Below are 21,626 nucleotides of genomic sequence, written 5' to 3'. Positions count from 1 at the left end.
TATCTGTGACCCACACCCTGTTCATACACTCCCCTCCCCTTTGAAAATTGCTAATAAAAACTTACTTGTTTTGCCGCTTGGGGGCATCACGGAACCTGCCAACATGTGATGTCAGTCCTAGACACCCATCTGTAAAATTTCTGTCTTTCGTACTTTCTCTTTATTTCTCAGACCGGCCGACTCTTAGGGAAAATAGAACCTACATTGAAATACTGGGGGCTGGTTCCCCCGATAGGCTACATGGGGGCAGTCTGTCCATTCTCAGAGCTCAAACACTGTGCTGGGAGAACCACTGCTGTCTTCAGAGCTGTCAGACAGGGACGTTTAAGTCTGCAGAAGTCTGCTGCCTTTTGTTCAGCCTATGCCCTGCGCCCAGAGGTGGAGTCTAGAGAGATAGTAGGCCTTGCTGTGGTGCAGTGGGCTCCGCCCATTTGGAGCTTTCTGGCTGCTTTGTTTACCTACTCAAGCCTCAGCAATGGTAGTCACCTGTACCCCCACCAGGCTGCAGCCTCGCAGGTCGATCTCCAACTGCTGCACTAGCAGTGAGCAAGGCTGCGTGGGCATGGAACCCGCTGAACCAGACACGGGAGAGCAGTCTCCTTGTCTGCCAGTTGCTAAGACTGGGAAAAGCACAGTATTTGGGCGGATGTGTACTGATTTTCCATGTACAGTCTGTCACAGCTTCCCTTGGCTAGGAAAGGAAAGTCCCATGACCCATTGTGCTTCCCGGATGAGGCGATGCCCTGCCGTGCTTTGGCTTGCCCTCTGTGGGCTGCACCCACTGTCCAACCAGTCCCAGTGAGATGAATCAGGTACCTCAGTTGGAGATGCAGAAATCTTCTGCGTCAGTCACGCTGGGAGCTGTAGACTGGAGCTGTTCCTGTTTGCCCATCTTGGAATGGAACCTAGCCATTTCTTTTTAATCATCACATCTTAAATTTGAAGGAACTGGCACAGTTTTTAGAGAGTGATCAGTCTCATTAAAGTGGAGGGAAAAATAGGACGCTTAAGGAAAATCAAAAGATAGTGACTTACTTAGCTAGAAATAAGGACTTAATATCTGTGTTCAAATATATATATATGGCTTTGTGGAGTGGTTTTTGGAACAGTAAGGCAGTTTAGTAGGTTTAGTTGAAAGACCTTTGTATTTGGAGTGTGACTCCTGACTTGCATTTTCAAGTTGTTCAGCTGTTGATGTGTCACTTTTACCTCTGTGAAAATTAAGACAATTTATAAAACTTAAAAATGTTGTATACATGTTAACTATTGCTCTCAATTATCTCAGCAACCATACAAGAGCAAGTAAAGAGGAAATGAAACCTATATTAAAGAAAGAGAGGGAAACTTGAAATCCAGGTGATGGAATAGCTGGGAAAGATTCTTCGGAAAGATTGGTAGTTTTTTCCAAATGTACTAAAATAAGGGGAAAGACAGTTATTCTAGGGAACACCAGACATCCCAGCATCATCATAAGTGTTCCCTTAACCCCATGGGTACATTTCTGCTCTAAAATTCTATCACTATTTTTTTGTTTTTAAATTTTGGTCTTAAAGAAATGAAACTAAGGATAGAACTGTTGGCTATAACATTACTTTTTGTTTTTGCAGGCATAATGATTATAAAGTGGTTTCTCCTGCTTTGCGAGCTGTGGGAAACATTGTCACAGGGGATGATATTCAGACACAGGTATGAAGAAGTGGTAACTGTTTCTTTTTTCCTTTAAAAACAGTACATTGAACTTCATGATCATGTTTCTATTATCATATTTTACTCCATATTGTTAGGGAAACTTGATACTGTGTTTAACTAATGTTTAAAAATGTTGGGCCAGGCACAGTCGCTCACCCCAGTAATCCCAGCACTTTGGGAGACCGAGGCCGGCGGATCACCTGAGCTCAGGAGTTCGACACCAGCCTGGGCAACACGGTGAAACCTCATCTCTACTAAAAATACAAAAAATTAGCTGGTCATGGTTACGCACGCCTGTAGTTCCAGCTACTCGGGAGGCTGAGGTAGGAGAATCGCTTGAACCCAGGAGGTAGAGGTTGCAGTGAGCTGAGATCATGCCACTGCACTCCAGCCTGGGCAACAGAGCAAGACTCTGAGTCAAAGAAAAAAAAAGTTGGTTTAGGCATCTACTCTCAATACCTTCAGTATCTCCAACTTGACCTGTTGCCTATAGTAATTTGGGGTTCTCCTATTATCGATAGTGACTATTTTTTGGTGAGACAGATTTGTTTTTCTTCACTCCTATTTGAAATAGTACTCATGAGCATTGGAATCCTCTCATAGCATCTTTTCTGTCATCTCAATATCACCTTCTCTGATAGCTTTCTCCTTATGTACATGGTAAGTCCCCTGTGTGAGGAAGATTCTTCCCTCCTACTTTCTAATGTCACCATCTTCTCCATTCAACTTCTATATCAAGACACAGCATTCACAGTGCATTGTTCTAGCTGTATTTCTTCCTGAAATCTCAGCTGTTTTGTGATGTTGAAGTCTTTTAGTTCTTCTGCCTCAATGACCACTTATTTCTCCCTAGCAAGCTCCTTTTCCTCTTGTCTCCTTTTGTGAACATCATTCACGGGGCAATCTTTCAGCCTCATTCATAGATCTTTTTTATAATGTCAGTGATCACCCTTGTGTGCATGGATTGAGAATTGGAAATTGAGTTTTAGCCTTAGCATTTTCTTCACCAGTTCTGACTTTCAGCAATACATTTAATGCCTTTTCTAATCTCTAAAATTAAGGAGATTAGATTTGTTCTCTCAGTTGTCTTCTAACTGTAATGTATTTACTTTAAATTTATTCTCTACACAGACGAACTCATTTCCCCTTGTATTATCTGAACTTCTGCTTATGTTCCCTGTATCAGTGAATGGCACCAACAGTTCCCCTGAAACCTGGACCAATCAGCTTAATTCTTTCCTCCACCTCCCTCATCAGTTACTAAGTCCTGTTTTTCTGTCTCTAGTCATCCTTTGCGGGGCTTAGTTCAGACACTTCAGAAGAGAATAGTAGAAGAAAATAATATATGTTTGACTATATTTGCATAAAATTTCCCTGGAAGCATATACAGGAAACCGAAAATATTGGTTGTCTTTGAGGGGAACTTGTTGGCTGGTATACAAGAAGGGGAAAGAGGCTTTTAACAACTATAGAGTCTTTTATACCCTCTGAATTTTTGAACCCTATCAGTATCTTTCTGTCCCTCACCCACCTCCATATGCTGTATGCTTTTGCCATATTTGTTCCTTGAATTGGCTGTGGCCACTCTCAGCTCTGAGCTTTAACACATGGTTTATTCCCTCTGCCTGGAACATATGCCTTCACTGCTACCCCTTGCTCTGACTGCCACCTCACACATATCCATATTCTCTGCTCCTAATGTTTTCTTGTTCTTGAATTCTTGGTATTATCATTATTTTCTCTGAGAAGCCCTGTTTGACCCTAAACTTTTAAGTTAGGTACTTAATTTATTTTTCTTCATCCATCAGAATACTAATCACATTGTATTGTAACTAATTACTAGATTTTAAGATTCTAGAGGTGGATTATGTCAGTGTTTATTTCTGTGCCTCTGTAAATCTAATAATCTCTGGCACAATATATAGGGACCTAAAGAATATTTATTGAATGGAATGAAGTTCTGAATCTATATGTTTAGTTCTGATCTATCTCACGTTTCAGTCCTGTATCTGCAGTAGTCTCTTACATATTTCTGCTTGCTTTGCATATCTCACATATGTCTCGCAGTATGTCTTCTTTCCCCCACAAAGCAAATTCCAAGTTTTTATTTTTCCTATTTCAAGTAATGATATAACTATTCTATTTACCTACACATGAAACTTGGCAGTCACATGTGGTGTCGTCTTCCCTTCTACTTTGTATAGCAAGTTGTCAGGTCTTCTTGATTCTTATTGTTACTAGATCCCCATCAAATTACGTTCTTTTGGTCCTTGTCACACACACAGGTTGTTGCTGTACCCACCCATCCTCCTACTCGCCTAAGCAGTTACTCATCTCAGTTTATTCCCCCTAATAACAACTGAATCTCTCCTGAAATGTTATTTACATTATCTTCTTTTAGAAAAAATAAGCTGCTTTAGTGCCTGTAAGATAAAGAACCTTGAAAAGATTCAAAAGAATTTCTCCTTAAGATTTTAGTCTCATTCTTCTTTCTAGCCTATTATTTTTGGGGCATAGAACTCTTTCTTAATAACCTCATCATGGCCAGGTATGCTGGCTCATGATTGTATTCCTAGCATTTTGAGAGGCTGAAGCGAGAGAATTGCCTGAGCCTAGGAGTTGCAAACCAGCCTGCGCAATATAGCAAGACCCCATCTCTAAAAACATTTTTTTTTAATTAGCTGAGCATGATGGCATGTAACTGTAGTCCTACCTACTCTACTCAGGAGACTGAGGTAGGAGGATTGCTTGCGCCCAGGAGTTTGAGGTGGCAATGAGCTATGATCACGCCACCACACTCCAGCCTTAGTGATAGAACGATACTCTGTTTCTTAAAATAAAAATAGCCGAAGTAGTCTGTTCTTATGATACTTTGTAATAGCTTGTCTCTGCATTTTTTCATTTCTTACGTGCAGTGTCAGTCCCTCTTTTTGCTAATGAAATCCTGTTGCCTATTTAATAGGCATAAAAGACTTGATTTTAATTTGCATTTCTTTCATTACTTATAATTTTCTATTAAAATTTTAGTTTCTCTTTTCAGTTTACACAAGGAAGATAGCAACCCTCTCATTTGTTGCAAATATTTTTCACATTGGATGGTATACATTTAAAATCTTTTCTGATTTTTGACAAGAAAACATTTGTTTCATGAAATTTTTATTTTCCCCTATAATTTCTTTATTTTTATGCTCAGTCTTTTACCATCCCCAAATCAGCTATTTTCTAATATTTTGCTTTATGATTCCTTTTAAAAATATTTACTCTTAAGTAGCTGCAAATTTATTTTGGTAACTTAGGGTTTTTATTAGTCTGTTATTTCACTGCTATAAAGAAATACCCGGCCGAGTGCGGTGGCCCCCGCCTGTAATACCAGCACTTTGGGAGGCCGAGGTAGGTGGATCACATGAGGTCGGGAGTTCAAGACCAGCCTGACCAACATGGAGAAACCCCGTCTCTACTGAAAATACAAAATTAGCTGGGCGTGGTGGCGCATGCCTGTAATCCCAGCTACTTAGAAGGCTGAGGCAGGACAATTACTTGAACCTGGGAGGCGAAGGTTGTGGTGGTGAGCAGAGATTATGCCATTGCACTCGAGCCTAGCCAACAAGAGTGAAACTCTGTCTCAAAAAAAAAAAGAAAAAGAAATATCTAAGACTGAGTAGTTTATAAAGAAAAGAGGTTTAATTGGCTCATGTTTCTGCAAGCCATACAGAACGTGTATAGTAGCTTCTGCTTCTGGGGACGTCTCAGGAAACCTAAAGTCATGGCGGAAGGTGAAGAGAAAGCAGGCATGTCTTACGTGACCTGAGCAGGAGCAAGGAGTAGGGAAAGGTGCTACATACTAGAACACAACCATGGCTAACAACCATTCTTGGAGGATCCACCCCATGATCCAGTCATCTCCCACTAGGCCCTACTCCAACCTTGGGGATTACAATTTGACATGTGATTTGGGTGGGGACACAGATCCAAACCATATCAGTGTTAAGAACTGATTTTGAAAAAATTGTTTTTAATCTATTTAGCTTTTTATTCCAGTTCTGTCAAACCCACCAGTCATTGGGAGAAAGGATTAATTTTTATTATAAACTTTATAAATAGCTGCATTTGCTTGTAGAATAGATCTCTATTCTCTGTGTTTAGTGATTAATTCTTAAACCTGCCATATACTATTTTAATCAAACTTTTTTTATTTTAGTTTCTAGTAGAGTAGGTCTCCTTCTCCATGTGTATTTGTGTTACCTCCTTCACCTTTATAAACTGATAGCTGAGGTCATATCTTTTTTATCTTTGTATCCTATAAAGCACCTGATATACCTCATTAAGTATGTATGCGTTCATTGACTACCAAGTAGTGTGTTATCAGAGGACCTACAAATCTGAGACTCCTGACTTTTCTGGCCACTTGATATATTTATTTATCCATTCAGAAGACTTACGCTGTTGGGATGGGAAGGTGAATGAGTAATGCTATTGCAATTACTAAGTACAGTTTAGCAGCTGTGAATGTGTACAATGAAACTGGATTGATAATCTTAGAAACTAATTCTTATTAACAGTGAATATTTTTTTTTACCTGTATAAAGTTAACTTATTTATAAAATTTCAAGGGGAGATGTTATGTCTTTCATAAAATTCATAAAATATGTTCCTTAAGTTAAACATTTATATTTAGAACAGTACAATAAGTAAAATTTTCAAACTTTTTCTTTTAGGTAATTCTGAATTGCTCAGCTCTGCAGAGTTTATTGCATTTGCTGAGTAGCCCAAAGGAATCTATCAAAAAGGAAGCATGTTGGACGATATCTAATATTACAGCTGGAAATAGGGCACAGATCCAGGTAACCTCATAGGACCTAACTTTTCTTTCCATATTTTTATTGAAAAGTAAGGTTTTTTTGGCCGGGCGCAGTGGCTCAAGCCTGTAATCCCAGCACTTTGGGAGGCTGAGACGGGTGGATCACGAGGTCAGGAGATCGAGACCATCCTGGCTAACATGGTGAAACCCCGTCTCTACTAAAAAATACAAAAAACTAGCCGGGCGAGGTGGCTGGCGCCTGTAGTCCCAGCTACTCAGGAGGCTGAGGCAGGAGAATGGCGTAAACCCGGGAGGCGGAGCTTGCAGTGAGCTGAGATCCAGCCACTGCACTCCAGCCTGGGCGACAGAGCGAGACTCCGTCTCAGAAAAAAAGAAAGAAAAGTAAGGTTTTTTTCTCAGTCACCCTTTAAAACATACATTGTTTTCGGCTGGGTGCAGTGGCTCCTGCCTGTAATCCCAGCACTCTGGGAGGCTGAGGCCCGTGGATCACTTGAGGTCAGGAGTTCGAGACCATCCTGGTCAACATGATGAAACCTTGTCTCTACTAAAAATACAAAAAATTAGCCAGTCATGGTGGCAGGTGCTTGTAGTGTCAGCTACGTGGGAGGCTGGGGGAGGAGAATCACTTGAACCTGGGAGGTAGAGGTTGTAGTGAACCGAGATGGTGCCACTGCACTCCATCTTGGGTGACAGAGCAAGACTCCATCTCAATACAGAATAAAACAAAACGTATATTGTTTTCATTATTGCTTTGAAGACCACTAACTTACAGTGTTGTTGTCTTATTTCACAGTCAGCTTTTTACTTTATCCTAGCTTATAGATGTTAAGTCTTTTGAAATTAAGCCTTCATTTTTCCTCTTGCCCTTCATATTTGATGTTTCACCAAGATCCAAGAAATAGTGTCTTGTATTTTCAAATGTTTTGATGGGCTTTATGCTGAACACAATTGGCTTTACTCTTTCCAAGTAAGATACTTATTTTTCCAGTGGATCCATGTAGTAGATTGCCTTAAATTTTCATGAATTTTTGGATACCCATTTTTCTTTAAATAGTTACTTGGTTTTTACTTTTTGTCTTGTATTGGTGGGAGAGTAACTCAAGTGGACAACAAGCAGTGGGCCAAAGTGTTCAGCCTGGGCAGTGATCAAGGATGGGAACAATGGGTAGGAAAAGATACAACACAGACATAGAAGGCCTTGGAGATGAATGGAAACAGGTCATCTAATCCAAATTTTTCATTTACCACAATAGTGTGTGTGTGTGTTTGTGTGTGTGCATTGAAGCATCCATTACATTGTATCCCAAAAATATATACAATTACAATTTGTCAATAAAAATAAAATTTAAATAAAAAGATGAAACAGCTTATGGAATTAAAATGGTTTGCTCAAGAGCAACTCTAGTAAAATGACAGGACCAGGATTAGGTGTCTTTCCACTAATCAACTGTGTCAAACTTTGTTGACGTCCTTCACAGGTATAATAAGAGTTTTTGACCAGGAAAGCATTTTGTCCCCAAAATGCTGAATTAGGAACTGAGATTAATAGCTATAATAATCTGTAACATTCCCATGAAGTGATTTCATCTGTATTTGATTGCCTGTCACCACCAGGCTTTTTTATGCAGAACTTCCCAGTTTCTTAATGTAGGAAATGATACAAACCCATGTTAGGTACTTGAGCCAGGGAGAAACAGGGAGAAAGTAATTTTGGGAAGGCTACTTTAGTGTTAGTACATGAATGGGATTGAGTAAAAGTACTGCATCCAACTGTAAGGCTTATTTTTGGTAATCTGGGAGGTAGTGGCTTGGAATAGCATGGCAATGGCAAAGGAAAGGAAAAAGATGGACTCAGGATTTTAAAAATTGAGAACGTAAATTAATAGCCTTTGTGAACTAGAGAGGCTTAAAAGGAAACTTGATATAGCAGGCAGATGATGTGTTTGAGGTGACTGGCAGACCTAATGTAAACTGCTGGCTACCCTGGGCTGATGCTCCAGTGAGAAGTGAGGACTAGAGAGTTTTCGCACATGCACGTTTACATGCTATGTGAGAATGGAATAGCAGAGAAGCAGAAAATTGAACTCTTAAAATCTGTTACTATGGGCGGAACAAAAGAGGACAGTAAAAGAGAAAAGAATTCAGAGAAAATAGGAGATTATAAGATCACAAACTCCAGGGAAGATGTTTTCAGTGATACCAAGTATAGCATAAAGGTTAGGGATAGGCCGGGTGTGGTGGCTCACATCTGTAATTCCTGCACTTTGGGAGGCCTAGGTGGGTGGATCACCTGAGGTCAGGAGTTCAAGGCCAGCCTGGCCAACATGGTGAAGACCCTTCTCTACTAAAAATACAAAAATTTGCCGGGCTTGGTGTTGTGTGCCTGTAGTCCCAGCTACCTGGGAGGCTGCGGCAGGAGAATCACTTGAACCCAGGAGGTGGAAGCTGCAGTGAGCTGAGAATCACTGCACTCCAGCCTGGGCAACAGGGTGAGACTCCATCTCACAAAAAAAGGGGGGTGGGGGATAATGATGTAACTCTTTCTCATTTATTTCTGACAGGAGAAGGTGTGTTAATAGTCAAACTAGCTTAGAAGTTATAATTAGTATCATGAATATTTTTATAAATCTTACAGGTTTTTCCATTTAAGTTTTTCTTTAATTTTAGACTGTGATAGATGCCAACATCTTCCCAGCCCTCATTAGTATTTTACAAACTGCTGAATTTCGGACAAGAAAAGAAGCAGCTTGGGCCATCACAAATGCAACTTCTGGAGGATCAGCTGAACAGATCAAGTAAGTACCAATCAGGCAGCATATTGTAAGTTAAAGAAAAATTACTGTGTCTGTCACTTTACAACCTCCCACATATTACCTAGAGTAAAACATTAGCTGCATTTGAGGGGAAAGGTAGGTGAGAGATGATCTTACTAAGTAAGAATGTTTAGTTCCAGTTGTCCTTGGTGTCATAATTAGATGTATATTTAATTATTTATATCTCTCCCATTTCTTTTTGCTGAAAAGTAATCCTGGGATATAAGAAGTAAGGCATAGTTGAGGCTTGAGGCAATAGAAATCCTTGCTTCAACCTACTCTGGAGCTACTTGTTAGAAATACCTTGGGTAGTATAGGTTACTTGTAGAACCTAGAGCCCAAGTTTAATAACTTACTCTTGCCCTTATTAGTTTAGATGTCTTAATAGTAGAATTGGATCAGAATTGAAAGAGTGGTATGTCTAAGAATAAAGTGCCAAATTTAGTAGAGGCAGGTATCTTCTAAACTACTATGGTATTCATTTGTTAAAGGGAGAGAACTGTAGCAGCTCAAGACTTAAATGGCTCCCTTGGTAGCAGCTTAGTGGTTGGTTGGTTGATTGAGATGGAGTCTCTCTCTGTCGCCCAGGCTGGAGTGCAGTGGCACAATCTCGACTCACTGCAACCTCCACCTCCCGGGTTCAAGCGATTCTCCTGCCTCAGCCTCCCTAGTAGCTGGGATTACAGGTGTGCGCCACCACATCCAGCTAATTTTTGTACTTTTAGTAGAGACGGAGTTTTGCCCTGTTGGCCAGGCGGCTTATCTTGAATTCCTGAGTTCAGGCAATCTACCCGTCTCGGCTTCCCAAAGTGCTGGGATTACAGGTGTGAGCCATCATGCCCGATGAGCAGCTTATAAGCTTAATGAGTGGAAGAAAACATAAATATGGATGGGAATCAGTTCTTCAAAGGAGCATCATATAATTAAATGTAAAATTCAGGACATCTAGTATTTCAGACAGGGAAAAAAGTAATGATGAAGAGAAAAATGGAGCCTAGACCCAGCCTTTCTTAACTTTCTTTATGGGGAATCCAAAATTAGGGAAAGATGGTTTCAAATGAGTGCTAAAGCATTAACTCCTTATTCATATGTAATATCAGACAAACATAGCTGCTACTTATATTGTTGCTTTGTGGACTGAAGGTAGGCATTCATCAGATACTAGTTTTGAGTATTCTATTTGGAATTAAAAAATAAAAATAGTCGTAACAAAGTGCAGTAATTGATCAGGTAGAGAAAATAAGAAATATGTACCTAAAATAATAAAATTACAAACAAATTAACACATGCAGTAGCTATTTTGGTAGAGTTCATCATGGGCAAGTTATTCAGGGAGACATAGCGCATTTGTCTTGTAGGTTTTTTCCAACCTCCAAAATTCTGGTTCTAGGGTACTATGATTTTAATTATGCTGTCACCAGATGGCAAAAATAATGAAGTACTATAGTTATTTGAATAAGCTTTATGTGCAAATTCACATTTATAACTATTATCTCTGTATTTTATAGTAAATATATTTTCTTAATTGAAATAAATCAGGCTGGGTGCGGTGGCTCATGCCTGTAATCCCACCACTTTGGGAGGCCAAGGCAGGTGGCTCACAAGGTCAGAAATTTGAGACCAGCCTGGCCAACATGGTGAAACCCCGTCTCTACTAAAAGTACAAAAATTAGCCAGGTGTGGTGGCATGCGCCCGTAATCCCAGCTACTTGCGGGGCTGAGACTGGAGAATCTCTTGAACCTGGGAGGCAGAGGTTGCAGTGAGCTGAGAGCATGTCACTGCACTCCAGCCTGGGCGACAGAGTGACATTCTGCTTCAAAAAAAAAAAAAAGAAGAAGAAATAAACCATAAACATATATATTTTATTACGCCATCTTTCATGAGAAAGTATTTGGGAGTATTTTGCTCTGTTAGAGAAGCATAGAATTGCTACTGTCCCTTTGTAAAATTCAGCATAGCTGTTTATAATAAAATTATCAATCTCCTAGCAGTTTCTTCTTCCCCACAAGAAGAGTTATCTTGAAAGAATGTCACAAAAATATTACAGTCCAAATTACAAAAACAAACTGACCTTACCACTTATAAAAGACATCTATCTGGCTTCTGCTTACCCTTGTTGCAGATACCAGATTTCGATGCAAGAAACAATTAGAATATTTTAGGAAATATCTTGGCCGGGCATGGTGGCTCACGTCTGTAATTCCAGCACTTTGGGAGGACAAGGCAGGCGAATCACTTGAGGTCAGGAGTTCAAGACCTAGGCTAGGTCAGCCTAGCCAACATGGAGAAACCCTGTCTCTACAAAAATTAGCTGGGCGTGTTGGTGTTCTCCTGTAGTTCCAGGTACTTGGGAGGCTGAAGTGAGAGGAGGCAGACGTTGGTTGCAGTGAGACAAGATCGTGCCACATCGTTCCACCCTGGGAGACAGAATGACTCTGTCTCAAAAGATAGAATGTTTTAGGAAATACCTAGAATTTTAGGGTGAATATAATCAAATGTTAATACATATATAACACATGTTCTTAATGAGAGATAAGGATTATTAACTGAAATTAGAGAAAGATTCATCAAAGAAGTGAAACTTAACATTTGTATAGAGATTTGGCAATTTTGGAGGGGAGAATAGCATGAGGAAAAGTGAGAGAATGCAGTGTTTTTAGAAGTGGTGGGTCAGTCTTGCTATAGGTCATTCTTTCACAAGGATGATTAAGTAATTGATTGGTGAATACTGGGATGAAAGCCTCAGTCTTGTGTATTGGGAAGACTTGGCCTGTCTAACCTCACGGGTAACACAAAGTAAGGCCTGTGTCTAGGTTCATTATTTTTCTGTATGGATGTTCAGTTGTTTTAGCACTGTTGAAAAGGTGGAATCCCTTCTCCATTAAATTGCCTTTGCTCTTCTGTTAAAGATCAGTTGACTGTTTTTGTGTGGGTGTGTTTCTGGGCCCTCTATTCTTTTTTTGTGTGTGCGTGCATGAATTTGCAGTTTATCTGAGAAACACACACACACACACTCTGGTAGTACAGTATAGGAAGTCCTCACTTAATGTCATTGATAGGTTCCAGGAAACTTTGACTTTAAGAGAAACATTGTATATCAAAACCAATTTTACCATAGGCTAATTAATATAAATCAGTTAAGGAAACATCACCAACCTAAAAAATATAGACCCCCAAACCTTCTAATATTAAACATTGAAACAGATGTGAGTTATACATAAATGTAAGAAAGATTAATAAAAACAAGTATAATTATCATCCAATTTTTGGTGAATCCGTGAATGATGGCAGTAGTAGTGGTGGTGGGTTAAATCAAAGAATACATATTTATAAAACAAAAGTTATTAGGAGCATCTCCTACCATCCTACCACCACACAATTAAAAAAGCAATAACAACATACAAAAGGATTCCCAGCACTAAAGAATTTAATGAGTGAAATAAAAATGCAGTTGAGACCTTCAACAGTGTATTAGATCACGCAGAAGAAAGAATTATTAAACTTAAAAATAGGTCTTTTGAAATAACCCAGTCAGACATACAAGAAAGAAAGAGGGAGAGAGAGAAAGAAAGGGAGGGAGGGAGGGAGGAAGGAAGGAAAAGAAACAAAAGAGAAGAAGGAAGGAGGGAGGAAGGGAGGGAAGAGAAAAGAGAAGAAAAGAAAGCCTAAATGGCATCTAGGATACCATCAGGGGAACAGACATTCAAGTATTGTGAATGTCTGGGCCCTCTATTTTGTTCCATTGGTTTTTTGTTTGTCCTTTAACCAATACCACACTGTCTTGATTAGATTATAGTAAGTTGATAATGTCGTTCCTCCAACTTTGTTCTTCAGTATTGTATTGACTATTCTGGGCCTTTTGCCTTCCCATATAAACTTTAGAATCAGTTTGTGGGAATCTATTGTTGGGGTTTTGTCTGGGAGTATCACATTGAATCCATAGATCAAGTTGGGAAGAATTGCCATCTTAACAATATTGAGTCTTCTTGTCCATGGGCATGGAATATTTCTCCCTTTTTTTTTGTTTAGATCATCAGTTTTGTAGTTTTCCTCATATATACCCTGTTGTACGTATTTTATTAGATTTACACTTTTTTGATGCTGATGTAAATGAGATACTGTCTTTTTTTTTTTTTTAGACAGAGTTTCGCTCTTTCTCCCAGGCTGGAGTTCAGTGGCACGATCTTGACTCACTGCAACCTCCGCCTTCCAGTTTGAAGCGATTCTCCTGCCTCAGCTTCCTGAGTAGCTGGGATTACAGACGCCCACCACCATGCCCAGCTAATTTTTTTTTTTGTATTTTTAGTAGAGAGAGGGATTCCCCATGTTGGCCAGGCTGGTCTTGAACTCCTGACCTTGAGATCCGCCTGGCTCAGCCTCCCAAAGTGCTGGGATTGAGATACTGTCTTTTTAATTTCAAATTCCAATTGTTAATTACTGGAATATAGGATAGTAATTGAATTGTTACTAACCTTGTATCGTACAGCCTTCTAAATAAATTATTTGGGGCCTTCTACATAATGATACCATCTGAAAAGAAAGTCTTAATTTCTTCCTTCCTAATCTGTATACTTTTTATTCCCTTTTCTTACTGCATTATGTGGGACTTCCAGTGTATTGTTGAATAGGAGTGGTGAGAGAGTACATCCTTGCTTTATTACCAGTCTTTCTCATCATTAAGTATAATGTTAACTGTATGTTCTTTGTTGAGATTCTATCAAATAATCTCTTAACATAAGGAAATTCTGTCTATTTGTTTGCTGGGTTGTATGTTTGCTTGTTTGTTTATTTATTGAGACTGAATTTTGCTTTTGTCGCCCAGGCTGGAGTGCAGTGGTACGATCTTGGCTCACTGCAACCTCTGCCTCTTGGGTTCAAGCGATTCTGCCTCAGCCTCCCAAGTAGCTGATTTTTGTGTTTTTAGTAGAGACGGGGTTTCATCATCATGTGGACCAGACTAGTCTCGAACTCCTGACCTCAGGTGATACACCTGCGTCTGCCTCCCAAAGAGTTGGGATTACAGGCGTGAGCCACCACGCCTGGCCTGTTTGCTGAGTTTTTATCATGAATGGGTATTGGATTTTGTTAAATGCTTTTTTGCATCTGTTGAAGTGATCATAAGTTGATTACATTGATTCATTTTTTTAAAATGACGGATCAGCCTGGCATATTTGGAATAAATCCACTTGGTATATAATTCTTCATACACATTCTTGGATTTGATTTGATGTTTTGTTGAGGATTTTTGCATTCGTGTTCATGAGACATACTAGTCTAATTTTCCTTTCTTATCATGTCTTTATTTAATTTTGGTATTGGGGAAGTGCTGGCCTCATAGATTGAGTTAGGAAGTATCCCCACTGTTTGTTTTCTGGAAGAGATGGTAGAATACTAGTACCATTTTGTCCTTAAATGTTTGCCAGAATTCACCAGTGAAACCCTCATCCTGGTGTTTTCTATTCTGGGAAGTTATTAATTAATGATTCAATTTATTTAATACATGTAAGCCTGTTCACATCATTCATTTCTCCATGATTGAGTTTTGGTGGTTTGTGTCTTTCAAGAAATTGTTCATTTTATTATCTGAATGGTCAAATGTGTGAGCATAGAGTTGTTTGTAGTATTCTTTTATTATTCTTTTACTATCCATGAGATCAAATGATGATTCTCTTTCATGATATTAGTAATTTTGTCTTTTCTCCTTTTTTTCTTGTTTGGCTAGACATTTATTTTTATATATTTTTGAATTCTTCCTCCCCCACACAAAAAAGCAACATGTGAGAGAGAAATAGATTAGCACTAGCAGTAAGTTTCAAAATGACCTTACCCATCCACAGAATGCAACTGGATTCATTATCCCTGCCTCTCTGTACTCAACTTGAGAAACCAGAATGATAAAAAATGACATGACTATTTACTGTGAATGTAATCATGTCTCTGCAGTTCAAGTATGATTAATCTTGATTACATATGATTATACATTCTGCTTGAATTAAAGGAAAAATACTAGTTCTAGAATCCTCTGACATTTGTTTATTCTTCCCACAACTTACTTTACTAAAATTCGAATCATGTTTGAAAGATTTGGCCTATCAGGCTTGTGCTGGCTTTTAGCACCAAGAGTGTCATGTTTTGAGAGGTGTGGCTTTCTATGGAAACAAAGATGAAATTGCTCAAAACTATACTATTTTGATGAGTTGCTCATTTCAAAGTTTTAATAGGTGAGTGTTCCTGTTTTTGTAATGCATAAATTGTGAAGGGAAAAGAATGGAGAAAGGTGCCAGAGAACTGGTTTGGGATAATTTATTTAGAGGATGTTTTGTTTTTGTGAAAAGGTATAGCTTGTATGGTTGAAAGAGTGCCTTTTTTTTTTTTTTTTTTTTTTTAAAGTCTTTGCAGTAAGGTTGAGGATGACTTGTTCACTATTTTCATAAGTTTAACAAAATTTAAAGTTTTGTTTGACTACATTATTCTTTGTATTTAGGTACCTAGTAGAACTGGGTTGTATCAAGCCGCTCTGTGATCTCCTCACGGTCATGGACTCTAAGATTGTACAGGTTGCCCTAAATGGCTTGGAAAATATCCTGAGGCTTGGAGAACAGGAAGCCAAAAGGAATGGCACTGGCATTAACCCTTACTGTGCTTTGATTGAAGAAGCTTATGGTAAGATGCTTTGGTTGAAGAAGTTTATGGCGAAGAATTAATTGGGTCATAAACAGTTCAATAAAAACAATACTGCTGCTAGGCACTGGATGAAAAGAGGACTGTTAGGGAAATTGCTGCTTCTGCAGACTGGATGTTGCTTGCATATGTATTTAAGATGTCAGTTTATAATACTAGCTTTCAGATGTAATCCCAGTAGTCATTTCTGTGCTATTATAAAATACTTATGAGATACAAATAATCTTTCTTTACATCAAGAACAGAGATATATGACAAAATATAGTTTGGGAACATATAGTTATGGAATTTCCAGTATTTATTGAAGTTTTCAATAAAGATTTTCCTTTATTCTCCATTTTAGGTCTGGATAAAATTGAGTTCTTACAGAGTCATGAAAACCAGGAGATCTACCAGAAGGCCTTTGATCTTATTGAGCATTACTTCGGGACCGAAGATGAAGACAGCAGCATTGCACCCCAGGTTGACCTTAACCAGCAGCAGTACATCTTCCAACAGTGTGAGGCTCCTATGGAAGGTTTCCAGCTTTGAAGCAATACTCTGCTTTCACGTTCCTGTGTCAGACCAGGCCGCCCAGTCAAGTCCTCTTGTGGAGCCCACAGTCCTCATGGAGCTAACTTCTCAAATGTTTTCCATAATACTGTTTGCGCTCATTTGCTTGCCTTGCGCACCTGCTCTCTTACACACATCTGGAAAACCTCCGGCTCTCTGTGGTGGAATACCCTTCTAATAAAAGGGTAACCAGAACGGCCCACTCTCTTATGGAAAAATCCCTAGGCTTTGGAGATCCGCACTTACGTTAGAGTTATGGGAATATACACGTATTAATGTGGCTCCCTTTTTCTTGTGGGGGAATAAAAGAGGACTCCTCCTCATTCCCTTTAACATGGGGGAAAAAACTGACATTAAAAGATGAGACTAAATCTTTATCTTGAATTTTACACAACTACTTACGACAAGGGAGAAGTTTAGACCTGTTGTGTATACTTCAGAGTACTTTTCATGAGTTCTTCCACAGTGAACCCTTGGATTACCTGGTGGCTTTTTCTAGCCAGATTTGCATTAATCCTTACTGAGATTGGATGGTTTTCTTTCCTCTATTGGCGCCATTCTTCAGATATTAAAGTTAAACCATCCACTCCCTCACCTTCAGCCTTCAGTGAATGTGCTTTCTAGTTGTCAGGAATGCTGAAGAATTAACACTTTGACTCTTAAATGTGATACTGGTTTGCAGATTTCCTTAGAGCAGAAAGGAGAGGGGCACATATTAATTTGTATTGCTTTTGCTTCTCTTTGGTCTTTTGTGTCTTAGGATTTGGAAGTGGTTCATTTCTATTGCTGGTATGAGGATTTCGAATACTTAGTAATCGAAAACCATATCCTATAATTTAATTTAAAAAACTAAGGAAGAAAAAACCCTCCAATTTTCCCAAATGCAATCAGTGTAACTAGAGGCTGTGTTTCTGCATTAAAACAAATGTTTCAGGCTTTGTGGTCCTGATCAAGGTCCTCATTAAAAAATTGCAGTTCACCCTAGGTGCTTTCCCCCTCTGTGACTGGCAGATAACACATACTTTTGAAAGTAACTTTGGGATTTTTTTCTTAGGTGCAGCTTGATTCTAATGTTTTCATGCTGCACACAATTCCTTTAATGTAGCGTCCTTATCTGAAAAAAATAACCATCTTCTCAACATGACCTGCTTAACCCAAATAAGAACAGTGATCTTACAACCTCATTGTTCCCTAATCATTTTATTTCATCTCCTGCTAGTACTGTGCCGCTTCCCCTTCCCCCCCACAAAAATAAAAACAGTATCTGCCTTCTGGCTCATTTAATGATGACTGCAATCTGTACCTGCAAATGGCGCTTCCAGTACTGTGTTCAGTGATCCACATTTGTGCTTGGACTGGAATGAAAAAAATACGCTTAATTGCCAAGAGAACTGCAAATGAGTTCAATACGACTTCTCGGTGCTAGTTGGCCATCTTGACTCAATGTTGGGATACACTACCAGAGAAGATTTTTTTGTTGATGTGCTGTTCAAGTGAATTCTGAAGGAAAAGGTTGCTCACCTCTGTTTCAGAGCATACCCTTTTAAACCTTTTTAGACTTGTCCTCTTCTAGAATTCATTATAACCCCAAAGTGTAAAAACTATTTGGAAGTTGCCCCTGACAAGCTATTATACATCTCTGGTAAATCCTGCTGAATGTAAGGGATATTCAGAGCTTTCATACCTCATCATGATGTTATTTAAGCAGCCAACTTATGTGACCTGATTTAAACTTTTAAAAAATCCACTTCAAACTAGAAAGAGTCAAAGACAAAGGACATTTATCAGCCAAGAGTGTGACGCATTCTTCGCATCTAGTCTGTAGTAGTGTCTGTGCTCTGGGATGGATACCGTCTGATGTCTGTTATTGATGGAGCAGCCACTGCAAAACTAGTCAACTCCCATCTATAACTGTTACTTTTTCTAGTGCTGCTTTGTGCTGAGAGAACATTTTAGTTTACTGCACTTGACCTGTAAAAGACTTTGGTTCTTTGTAATTTTAGGGATAAATTAGGTGGTTAATTTAAAGAAGAAATTTCAATGTTGCCTTTACATCACATTAAAATATAACTTCTTTCAGAAGGATACTAGAAGCACTGATTCATAGTAAAAATCTTGTTTTTAGCTTTGACTTTTTTGTGGCTATTTTTTTAAATTGTAAATTACTAGTAACATGTCATTTCTATAGGATGTTTTAAATTATGTACTTTCCATTGGATAGTTAAAATAATTTCATTTTATACGCCAATTTGAGTGGGAAAAATACAAAGCACACAGTTGTCTCCCCACATTAGGAAGAGTAGTGTGCATTCGGAATTTTTGCTAGCAGTTGCGAGATGTTTCAGTGAATGAATTAAAACAAAGTCTATTTAACTGACGTGATCTATTTTGTGTCTAAAACAGAGGAATTTATCTTGTTCTAGAAGTTCATGAACTATAAGATCTAAGTTTTTTTTTAAACAATAAAATGATTTTTTCTTAAAGTATCAAAGTTGGAATTGGCTAAAAGTTAAATAGCATAACTCAGATGTGTTGGAACTTCTTGGTACTAAAGCAGCCTTTTTGGTAATAGAAATGACATTTTAAGGGGTAACTAAATTCTGTTTTTAGTTCTTTGCCTTTCAGATTCTGTTAACTTAAATTCACTGAATACCCTACCACTAAGGCGTTGCTCATTACAAAAGCATGTTAATTTCAATACAGGAAAACTCTTTTGTAGTTTTATATATGGATTGGGGAAAGTGGCTTTGTTTTACCTTTCCTTTTTATTCCCGCTCATCCTCCAAACTTCCAATTTATATTACTTGTAATGAGAACTTTGGTGGGGGAAAAAATTATTAAGAGGATTTTGATGTAAAGGCATCTGGTATCTGATGGACCAGCAGGTAGATGTGGTTGGATTGAGAAATTCTGGGTAAGGCAGATGATAGAAGAAAGAGATTTTAGGAGACAGAGTTCTCTGTGGAACACTTTCTTTTATGTTCCTATAACTAATTGTTCAATTTTAAACGCTATCTTTGTTAGTTCTGCTTTTGAAAACTCTATTGCCCTAGGATTGTTTCTTCCATATGCCAGATGAAGGTTATTGGCTCAGTGATTTTCGGCATTATCGTCACAGATAAAAAGATTGGCAATTATCTCATTAAAAATCTGAATTATTCCAGATTGCTGCCGAATTTTGCCTAAGAAACTATGTAAGTATATTTTATAAACCAGAGTTTGTCAACCAAATCTTCTATTGTACGTCTACCCACAGGCAACTTTGAATTTACTTCTCTAGTTCTAAATAAACATTTCAGCGATTTAATCCCCTAGCTTGGGGATGCGTTATGAAAAGGTTTTCCTGGAGTCAAGGGGTTTTTCTTTCTTGCTAGTTTTGTGAAAAATTTTGTATCAATAGGCAAATCATTATAACTTTTTAGGGGTTGATGGTTTTTAAGTATATTGGAAATTGTGGTGTCTAAGGATGATGTTCAGTGAAGAAAAGGGATTCACTTTTAGAAACCGGCATTGTTTGCTTTCAACTTCCATACTGTATGCTAAGTCCTACATTCCAAAATGGTGGCATTTGCAGACAGGTATGCCTATATACATGGAAGTCTCAAATCTGAATTTTTATCCATCTCAATATGACCATTTCTCTGTGTTGTGAGGTGAACAGATTAAATATATATCTGCCAGGTTGGGAAATATTTTGGTCTACCTTTTCCTGTCATCAGAAGTTAAAGTAATTTTAAAAAATTATCAAAGGTCAAATGTGACTCCTACAGTAAGTTGGCTATCATCAAGAATATTCCATAAAATGTTTTATCTATCGTACAAAATTACTGGGTTTATGGCTGGACGTGGTGGCTCATGCCTGTAATCCCAGCACTTTGGGATTACAGGTTATATACAGGTTGTAACAACGGATACCAGGACATCAGAACATGTGATAAAGCAAATATTTATATGCTCATTTAAAATACCAAATTGCTACTGGACATAAAAGACATCTGGAACTTGGGGTAAGAAGAAAGAAAAGTAGTGTTCCATTGTGTTTTCAACTAAGGGTAAACAAAGTCCCAGAGTGTTTTCCCTATAGGTCAAATTAAGGTAACTTGGCTTTATTTGATCATCTGTTGTACACCAGATACCTGGCTAAGGGCCTTCCTTTTTTCTCATGTAATCTTCCAAATGTTCTTTGATAATTATCACTATATTATAGATGACAAAGTGAAGACTTAAGAGAAATTACTTTGCCCCAAGGTTACAACACTTAGATGGCTGTCCAAGGGAGGGGAAGAGCCCTGCAAATTCTTTGTCTTGAAGAAAGCAGTGGCCACACAATAGTTCCGTGCCCAGGAACTCCCAGAACTAGACTTGGCAGCCACAGCTGGGCCAGCCTTTTTTGTTGGACCATTCTTACTGACTCTTCCTCACCATCAGCACCCTTAAAATGATGAAATCAGGCTTAAGTTGCTTTTAGGTTACACAGACTGGAGTTTAGGCCCTCTCAGGCCAAACATCTTTCCTCTTGTGTGGTGCTAAAATTCTGTATGACCAGACAAGTATGGTAACAGGTTTTTTTTTTTTTGTTTGTTTTTGGTTTTTGTGCAAATGATTTTGAGTCTAGTAACATAATGGCTAAACAGATGGATCCATTCAAACACACAAATGTGGAAGGTACTGACACAGAAGGAAAGGCTTTGAAGAATTACTGCCTCGGGAAGCAGTGCCATGGATGTGAATTTAATAGTCTACTTCTTCCTAAAGGAATATCCCAAGGAATGTCAAAAATTAAAATCACCTTTTAATGTACTGGTTGTTGAGTATTTCAGCTTTACCTCAAGTCATTCTGACCACTCTACATCCTGCTTCAAAGTGTTCTGACACTTAGATTTGGAATGGCTCTAAGGATTCTTTGTACTTGAATGTGGTCTGCCAGGCCATGGGTGAGTGCCTTGCACATAGTAGACATTCAATAAATACTAAATGAAGGAATTGCATGCATCTTTGTGATGTTAGTAAAGGGTGCTTTGACTACAAAAGAAAATTCAAAGGAATTCCTTTATGCTGTTACTTGAAACCA

At 38.6% G+C, this 21,626-nt stretch overlaps 1 protein-coding gene across 1 annotated transcript in view; it reads left to right on the top strand.

Moving 5' to 3' along the window:
• KPNA1 (karyopherin subunit alpha 1) overlaps nucleotides 1–21,356 on the top strand; it is a 93,220-nt gene extending 71,864 nt beyond the window's left edge. The window contains exons 10-14 of the mRNA XM_023214665.2: nucleotides 1,608–1,686; nucleotides 6,405–6,530; nucleotides 9,176–9,303; nucleotides 15,807–15,985; nucleotides 16,347–21,356. Of these exons, the coding sequence (XP_023070433.1) occupies nucleotides 1,608–1,686; nucleotides 6,405–6,530; nucleotides 9,176–9,303; nucleotides 15,807–15,985; nucleotides 16,347–16,534 (700 nt within the window). The 3' untranslated portion in view covers nucleotides 16,535–21,356. The remainder of the gene's footprint in view (nucleotides 1–1,607; nucleotides 1,687–6,404; nucleotides 6,531–9,175; nucleotides 9,304–15,806; nucleotides 15,986–16,346) is intronic.
• Nucleotides 21,357–21,626: the final 270 nt, after the last annotated feature.

This window comes from Piliocolobus tephrosceles, chromosome 2 (assembly GCF_002776525.5).
Source record: "Piliocolobus tephrosceles isolate RC106 chromosome 2, ASM277652v3, whole genome shotgun sequence".
Classification (NCBI taxonomy): Eukaryota; Metazoa; Chordata; class Mammalia; order Primates; family Cercopithecidae; genus Piliocolobus; species Piliocolobus tephrosceles.
The sequence above is the reverse complement of the archived record's forward strand: the minus strand, read 5'-3'. Positions and strand labels throughout refer to the sequence as shown.